This window comes from Mus caroli, chromosome 5 (assembly GCF_900094665.2).
Source record: "Mus caroli chromosome 5, CAROLI_EIJ_v1.1, whole genome shotgun sequence".
Lineage (NCBI taxonomy): Eukaryota > Metazoa > Chordata > Mammalia > Rodentia > Muridae > Mus > Mus caroli.
This window is the reverse complement of record NC_034574.1, coordinates 19,389,667-19,397,550: the sequence shown is the minus strand read 5'-3', so window position 1 is coordinate 19,397,550 and position 7,884 is coordinate 19,389,667. Positions and strand designations below refer to the sequence as shown.

At 58.5% G+C, this 7,884-nt stretch overlaps 1 protein-coding gene across 7 annotated transcripts in view; it reads right to left on the bottom strand.

Annotated features, from left to right (window-relative positions):
- Positions 1 to 7,884, bottom strand: part of Agap3 (ArfGAP with GTPase domain, ankyrin repeat and PH domain 3) — a 50,211-nt gene that overhangs the window by 19,863 nt on the left and 22,464 nt on the right. For 4 of the 7 annotated variants that reach the window (XM_021161731.2, XM_021161736.2, XM_021161733.2 and 1 more), the window contains 7 exons: positions 5,637 to 5,695; positions 5,355 to 5,442; positions 5,086 to 5,171; positions 4,865 to 5,006; positions 4,200 to 4,334; positions 3,936 to 4,063; positions 2,278 to 2,436 (listed from right to left, as the gene is read on the bottom strand). In XM_021161731.2, the coding sequence (XP_021017390.1) occupies positions 2,278 to 2,436; positions 3,936 to 4,063; positions 4,200 to 4,334; positions 4,865 to 5,006; positions 5,086 to 5,171; positions 5,355 to 5,442; positions 5,637 to 5,695 (797 nt within the window). Of the gene's footprint in view, positions 1 to 1,718; positions 1,881 to 2,277; positions 2,437 to 3,935; positions 4,064 to 4,199; positions 4,335 to 4,864; positions 5,007 to 5,085; positions 5,172 to 5,354; positions 5,443 to 5,636; positions 5,696 to 6,870; positions 7,822 to 7,884 lie in introns of those variants that run through there. The other 3 variants (XM_021161737.2, XM_021161738.2, XM_021161734.2) reach the window with 2 other exon arrangements.

Below are 7,884 nucleotides of genomic sequence, written 5' to 3'. Positions count from 1 at the left end.
GCAGGAGGAGGAGCAGGAGGAGGAGGAGGAGGAGGAGGAGGAGGAGAAGGAGGCAGCCGCCAACTGCTGGGCATTTGTGGCCCAGCAGTCCATGTGAGCAGGGAATGTTCACCACTCTGCTGCCCAGGCCCCATCCCTCCTGTATTCCCAGGCAGTCTGGAGCACAGGTCGGGACAAAGGACTGCAACTACAATGTGGGAGAAAGCCCAGCAGGGGGCGCAGAAAGAACTGGGCCAAATGGCTAAGGATTACATTAGTGCTCAGCAGCTCCACAGACAGCACCTACCTCCATACCCCTCCAGGGCTAAAGCCCAAGGCTAAAGCCCTCTGCCCCTTTGGCCCCAGGAGGAGGGAGGAAGGGACTGCTGTCACTGGGTCTCAGAATGAGTGTAATGTGGCCTACCCCAGCCAGGCTGGTAAGCCAAGGGGCTGCCAACTACCAGAAAGCCCAGAAGCCCAGAGTAGTCTCCGTGAAGGATGGGAACTGGAACCAGGGCAAGAGTGGCAACACGAGCACATGGAGTCATGAGGGGAGACTGGGGACATTACAACCATGCCCAGCAAGGAGTCACCAGTCACAGAACAGGCAGTACACAGCAGGACCCCTGGAGCAGGTGTGTCTCCTCTAGGAGGGATGAAGGAAGGGTGACCCCAACAGCAATGATGGGGTGAATTCCCAAGATACACCCATAGAGCTGACCATGCCTTGAGGCTGTCTCAGGGACAATGGCGCAAGTGAGGTCACCATGGAAACGATGAAAAGAAAAAATAAGGTCGCTGCTGTGAAGATGGAGAAAATGGAAGGGCCTGGAGGGAAGGCCGTGCTCCAAGCAGCAAGGGGTGTGGCGGGTCAAGGCAGCACAGCTGAAGCAGGCAGGCAGCAGAGTGCACATGGAGGGAGCTCGAAGGCACTGCGGCAAGGGGGCCAAGCAGGGAGACAGGGATGCCCTGACGCTGAACCAGCCAGTGGAGGAAGATGGAAGGATGCTAAGAATGGAATCAAGGCAGCGGTGAGTGAGGCAGGATGGGAATGTTGGGGAAGAGGAAGGCTGTGGAGGGTATCAATGTGGTCACTGTGACAGAGGCACCAAGGGCTTTACAGCAACAGTAACAGCAGCAGGTGTGCACATGAGCAGGCAGCCACCAAGGCTCTGCATATCTCCATGGATGGAACAGAACAGAGAGGAGAAGCTGTGGGTCTAGGAGGACTGGACCTGTGCAAGCACAGTGCACCCCAGCAGCAGCAGCCATCAGCAGAAAGAGGCCAGTGAGCGCGCACATCAGGGGCCAGCAGACAAAGGGATGCAGGGCAGAGGTATGTCGAGCAGGGCAGATGTGAGGATGGAGGATAGAGGCCCAGGGGCACTGGCTCTGTCTGGGCAGGGTCCAGAAAGTCTAGCCTGGCCAGAGGGATACAGGCCCAGGCCAAGAGCCAAGCACTGGCTCTCAGAAAGAGGTGTGGAGTGATGCAGAGGGACGGGCTGCTCACCCACCTTTTTTCTGCCCACAGCTCCTGGAACAGTTCAGCCAGAGCCCCACAGAAGGGCCACAGCAGGAGCAGGGAGGGGCATGGTGTGCAAAACTGGAATGGGGAGCAGCAAGCTCAGGGGCCAAATAGCTGAGGGGGTTGGCCCTGAGCAGGGAGGTTCAATGGACCCCGGGTAGGGGCATGAGGTTGGTGGGGAAGGACAAGGAGCTCACAAGGAGACAGGACAAACCTGAGCGGGAGGCACGAGGCAGCGTGGTGAAGCCCAGGAAAAGATGGCTAAGCCTTTGTTAAACCAATCACAGCGGTAGGTGGGAAGCATGAATGTTCCCCTCGGCAGTGGGGTAACGGAAAAAGAGCCGGAAGGCGGACTGGGAGGCCTGGCTGGGACTCTAGCTCGGCCAGCTAACCCTCTGTGTCGCCTTGGGCAAACAGCCTTCCGGCCTCCGGTTCATTAGCTGTTGAATCAAAGGGGGTCAGGGAAGTTAGGCCACCGAGTCCAAAGATCCCTTCAAGCTGATACAGAATCTCTAGGGCTTGGGAGGGAGGGAGGCTACAGGGGCGAGCATATGCACAGGGGGAGGCCTGAGGGAAGCCCCTCCTGGGCTCAGAGGTACAGCCTGGAAGATGCTGTGGGTCCAAGGAGGAACCTCTAGGAGCCCTGTGTGTCTAAGTGTGAGAGAGATTGCATCCTCTTGACCTGGTGCTGCCTGCCCTCCTGCTCGGGAGCTCGGCGCAGCCCTGCCTGTGCAGTGATGGCAGCTGGGCAGGGGGGAGGATGGGGCACGTACCGTGAAGATGTTAGAACGCCGCTTGGACTGCTTGCGGATGGGCGTGGGGGTGGAGGAGGCAGCGATGGTCTCGATGCGCAGCTCCCGCTGGCTGATGCTAGGGGTGGAGGGGACTGAGGACGAGTAGTCGCTGAAGGCGCTGCTGCCTCCGTTGGTGGCCTAAGAATAGAGAGGGCTGCTGAGAGTGACCCTGGGCAGGGGGTGGGGGAGGAGGGGTGCACAGCACGAGAGGCAGCAGAAGGGCCATAAAGGTGCTATCATGGGGAGCTGGCATGTCCTGGAGGCCAAGATAATCCAATGGTCACCATAAGGAACTTTGTACCTCTGTTCCAGGGCTCTAGAAGGGATTGGATGGGGATGTGTCTGTGCCAACCTGAGAGCTAAGCACATGCTGACATCACACAGCAGGGACACAGTCTGAGAGTGAACAAGTAATGGCGTCATGATCTGCATGTGGCCTGGGACAAGGAAGCAGGTCACCCTTCCTGAATTCCCAAAATCAGGGCAGGAGGTTGGGGGATGGGTTCTGTGAGTTGGGGCTGGGCTCTGGATGCTAGCCAATCTGAGGTTTGCTTTGACAAAGTGCATGACATAGAAAGCATCAGGAACAGCCTGAGGTACAGTGCAGAACAGAGCAAAGGCTTCTGGGTACAATAAGCTGCAAATGGGCAATGGAAAAGGAGGAGAAAGAGAAAACCACAAACCACTATAGGATGGAGACAGAATATACACAAGGGTCTTCTAAAGACCAGATAGATAGTGTGTGAAAAATCAGGCCTCACTAGAGCGCCAGGCCCCATCTCCCACACAAACTGGCCCAGGGACCGCAATGCCCCCTGCCTACCCCCTCCTCCTCCCTCATTTCATTAAGGGCTGGTGTAAGAGTCCTTGTGCCTTCTCATAAGTCCTAATGAGGGTCCTGACACTGAAGCCACACTGTCCTTGGGAAGCGCAATGACTGACTGCCCACCGTGGATGACTCTGTGCTTGCAGCAAGGGGCAGTGAAGTAGAACGGGAAGGGTGTGTAACTATGGAACCAAAAGTTGGTCTACATGTCAGGGCTAAAAAACAAACCCTGTGATAGGCCCAGATCTAGACAAATGTCCAAATGGTATGGTGGGTCCAAATTCAATGCAGGAGCGGCTCAGAATCTACACATCCCGAGTAGAGCTGAAGGCCCAACACCCTCATGAGGATATGCTGCCCTTCTAATACAAAAAGACTGCCACAGTGCAGAGCCAGCTTAGGTGCGTGCTGGCCTTGGGGCTGTCAACTATCTCCTCCTCTCCAGGAAGAAGGCCCTGTATGTGCAACCAGCTGGAAGGGTTTGCCATTAGAGAAGGGGTCAGGCCTGCTCACCAAGGGCAGTGGTGAGCACATGGTAAAGAACTTTCTTCTCTCTCCATGCCTGCTAGGTAAGGCTTCCCTACACAGTACTTCAGAGTTCACAAGAGCACGTGCTCGTGATGAGGGAAGACAGTGGAGTGAAGTGTACAGAGACCAAGACAAGGAGCACCGCCACATCCACCACATGGCAAAGGCCAGACCGAAGCCACCCATGCAAGCGACAGAACGGGAGCCCCGCAGGCTGGGAGTTCAGAGAGGTGAGCAGTGCCTAGGACGCAGGAAACTTCCAGGATGCAGGGACGCAGCGCACCTGATTGATGTGCACGGCTGGGATGGAGGCAGCAGACACGGCCGAGTGGCTGGGTGAGTTGGGCAGGGACTTGCAGGGCCCGATCGCCAGCTGCTGCTTCTTCCTCAAAGCTACCACCTTCTGGGCCACTGCAGGGAACAGCAAAATCAATTCTACTTGCTGGAGAGAGGGGTTCAAAATCCAGGTTGGCAGCTCCCCTAATATACTTAGCACTAATTGCTTGCCACAGGCCACCCTATACCCAGCTCTGGAGTACTGGCTTACCGTCCTGGAAGACTCGTTCCACATTGAGCCCATAGGTTGCGCATGTTTCGTAGTAGGTACAGCGCTTCAGGTCTGTGGACAGTTTGCGGGCCCTGCTGTCGTCAATGACCCGGGGATTGGCGGCACTGATGGCATCTGTTGGGAGATGGGAGGATCACTCAGCTGGCTGAGAAGCAATAGAGGGTTATGTATGCACTGGTGGGCCAGCAGAGGCCCAAGTGGGATGTGCAGCATGGAGACCTCGGGTGCCTGGGTCGTATTTCATTCTGTTATTGTCTCTTTGAATGAAAACAAGCCAATGACTGATGAGTCCTTGCACAAACCCTGAAAACACATGTGGACACAACCCAGTTTTGGGGCACATGCCTAAAATCCCAGATTTAGGAGGCTAAGACAAGGTCAGCCTGGGTTACAGAGCGAGACCATGTTTCAATAATAACAACAACAATGATGATGATGATGAAAACTGTGGACACAATAACTGTATAGAGATCGGGAGTCATCCTGAGAAAAGCAGACTGAAGACCCTGTGTTTAGGGCCCATGGTAGTTAAGAGCAAGCCTTTCACTGCTGGGCAGGAAGTGGGAGCTGGAGTCTTGTGGCCTGCTTCTGGAGACTTTACTAGTCCACCACCGTACCCTGCCATACAGCATGCCCTGCCTCACCCTGTGTGCCCACCAGCACCATGGGCACCTCGCTGGCATTTCGAAAGCTGCAGAGGCGTAGGAAGTAGTTGTACACCGTCTGGAAGCTGATTTCATCCTCCAGGCTGAACACAAACACCACTGCATCCACCCAGGCAGCAAACTGGGGAGATAAACAGAGTCAGCACCCATCGCCCCTGATGAACTCGGACACTAGGCAGGCAAGTCAGCAGGCGCATCACCTGGAGTTCAGGGGGGCCTCCTTCATCCCGGATCAGCAGCAGGTAACTCTGGCCGTCCACCACAATCTCCTTTTTAAATCGACCCCCTAGGACAGAGTAGAGGTCAGGACCAAATGCAGAGAAACGGCACATGGGGATGTGTGTGAGCAGAAGCCCGGGTGCCCAGGGAAGAAGGGAAGAGAACGGGCCAGGAGAGGAGCCAGAGCCCCACACAGAGATAATGGTGGAGGAAGAGGCAACCTATGGCCAGCCTAGCCTGTGGTGCTCACCTTCAGGGGACTCTTCCTGGACATAGGTCCCTGTCAGATATCGATGAACCAAGGCTGATTTCCCACTAGACAGGTTGCCCACTATGCCCTGCAGGAGAGGAATGGGTAAAATAGTGGTCAGAAGGCATGAGGAAAAGGTGAGACTGGATAAGCTTAAGAGGAAGGAGAACGTACAAGCTGAAACGGTATAGAGGGGCCCAGAAAAAGCCAGGGAGAGGAAGCAAGGCCACCGAGGAAAGGGTGGAACCAGCCAGGGCCCACCCAGACACAGGACCCACTCACCACTTTAAGCTCCGGCACAGAGCGGCTCAGGGTCCACTCCTGGCTGTTCACAAATGAGTCTGTGAAGACAGAGCCATGCCGTCAGGGGTGTGCACACACCTACCACCTACAATACTCTCGGTCAAGACCAGAGACCACTGTCCTCCGTGGGACCTTGACCCTCACCCCTAGCTCCCTAGGGAACAGAGCAAAGACAGTCCTCAGGGCAGGTCTGTGCTGATGCTCATCCTGCCTGTACTGTACAGGTTTGTTGCCCCTCCTCGTCTTCCTCTTTATGGTCCACATGAGCTCACCTGGCTTGTTGCCTGATGCCTCTCACCTAGATGAGAGGCCTCTCCAGCAAGTCTCAGACCAGACCCAAAATGGGCAGGGCCCTGGCAAGGGGACCAGTCTCCTTCCTGCGAGTAGGAACAGCTCACCCTTGGCAGGGTGGGGCCACCTACCACATTCCTGAGCCAGGATGAAGAGGGAGGAGCCTCACCTGGCCCTGTTCTGTAGAGGCAGGTCCAATGAGGCACATCTATCAGGCCCTGCCAGGCCTTCTCCCCAGCCCCTCTGCAGGAGACCAGCCTCCAGGCTCCCTTTCATGAGCTCATACTCAGCACCATTGGCCCTCGACTCAGACAAGGTCCTCGGGCAGGAAGCCTCTTGCTTGCTGCTCAGTGCCCCTGACTTGACAGCCAGCACTCATCTCTTATTCCCCAGCACATTCTAGACAGCCTGGCCTGGGCAGGACTTTGTCTGGGCAGTACTTGCTGTCCTGCCCAGCTCCCACTCACTAGCCCGGCCCACAGATGTCTCACAGCATTATCTCATTCAAGGCCACAATCAGTCCCTGACCTCAGCTGTAGAGGCAGCTAAGGAGAGAGGTCAGCCCCCAGCTAAGAAACTCTGTAGTTTAGCTCGCTCCTTTCCTGAGCAGCCATACTGTATAGAAAGATGTATAGAAAGAGCCACCGTATAGAAAGAGGTTGGCACTGGAACGCAGGTCCTTAAAGTCTCTTAGGATGACACGCCAGGATGCCTAGAATCCTCTGCCACTGCCATCTCCTCTGGACACTTCCAACGACCCTAAGCATACCATCTAACCAGTAAGGGGACTTGGGCCAGACCTAGCTATTCTAGGCAATGCTCACCCACCGGTCTCTATCAGGTAGGTTTCCGACACAAAGTGTTTTCTGCCAGACTTCAACCAGAGGCCACTACGACGACGGTGCACAGCGTTCCCCCTTACCGCTTGGCGCGCCCAGGAGTCCTGGGGCTGCGGCTGCCCGGCGGCTCCACAGCGGCGCTGAGGGAGCGGGCTCCCTCCGGCGGAAGCGGCTGGTGAGCAGCTTCCAGAGGCTGGCGGCGGCGCGGGGGCGGCCGGGCTCTGGTGGCGCGCACGGGGTATCGGCGCCCAGCAAATCTCGGCGACTGGGGAAGGTACCCAGGGAGCTGGCGTCGCCGTCGCTGCGGGTGCGCGCGCGGGGTGGCCGGGCAAGCAGCCCGGACTCGGAGCGCCGGATCTCCTGGCCGCGGCGCAGACGGAAGCTAAAACTCTTCCTGAGCGCCGACAGCCCGCGCCGGGGACTCTCCGTGCCGCGGCTGCCACCACCACGGAACACCTGCCAGCGCTGGCTACTCCACAGGGACGCTCCCCGCAGGAAGCCCGAGCTCCCCGTGCGGCCAAGCCCTGCGCCCGGTGCCTCCGTCGCCGCCAGCTCTAGACGGTTCACCTCCAGGAACGTCATGCTGGTGGGCCGCGGCCTGGATGCCCTCTCTCCAGGTCCGCGGCTGCGCCGGATAGGCGCGGGGCTGAGCTCAGGGCTGGGCGGTGGCGAGCCGGGCCGTTCTGAGGGCGCAGGGCCCCGACGGCCGTGGCGCGGGCGCAAGAGGCCAAGCAGCAGGCCGCGCGCTCCGGAGGGCGCCGACCCCGGAGTCCCGGAGCACACGCTCCGTGGCCGCGAAGGCTGTTCGCGTGCGGCGCACAAGGCGGCCTGTAGGGCGGCGGCGGTCCGGTCGGCCGAGGCGCTGTGCAGGTCCAGCGAGTCGCAGACGCTGAGGGCGCGGCGGCAGACGGCGGGCCGCTCCCCGCTGCAGCTTTCCCCCGGCGACCAGCCCCGCTCCATGCTCAGGGCCCACAGGCGAAGGCCAGGCCCATGGCGAGGGACGCGGGGCTGGGCCCGGGCCGGGGCCGCGGCCGGGGCGCACGGACCTCGGCCTCTGGGCACCTGGTGCGGGCCGATGGAGTCCCTCGACTCCTCCA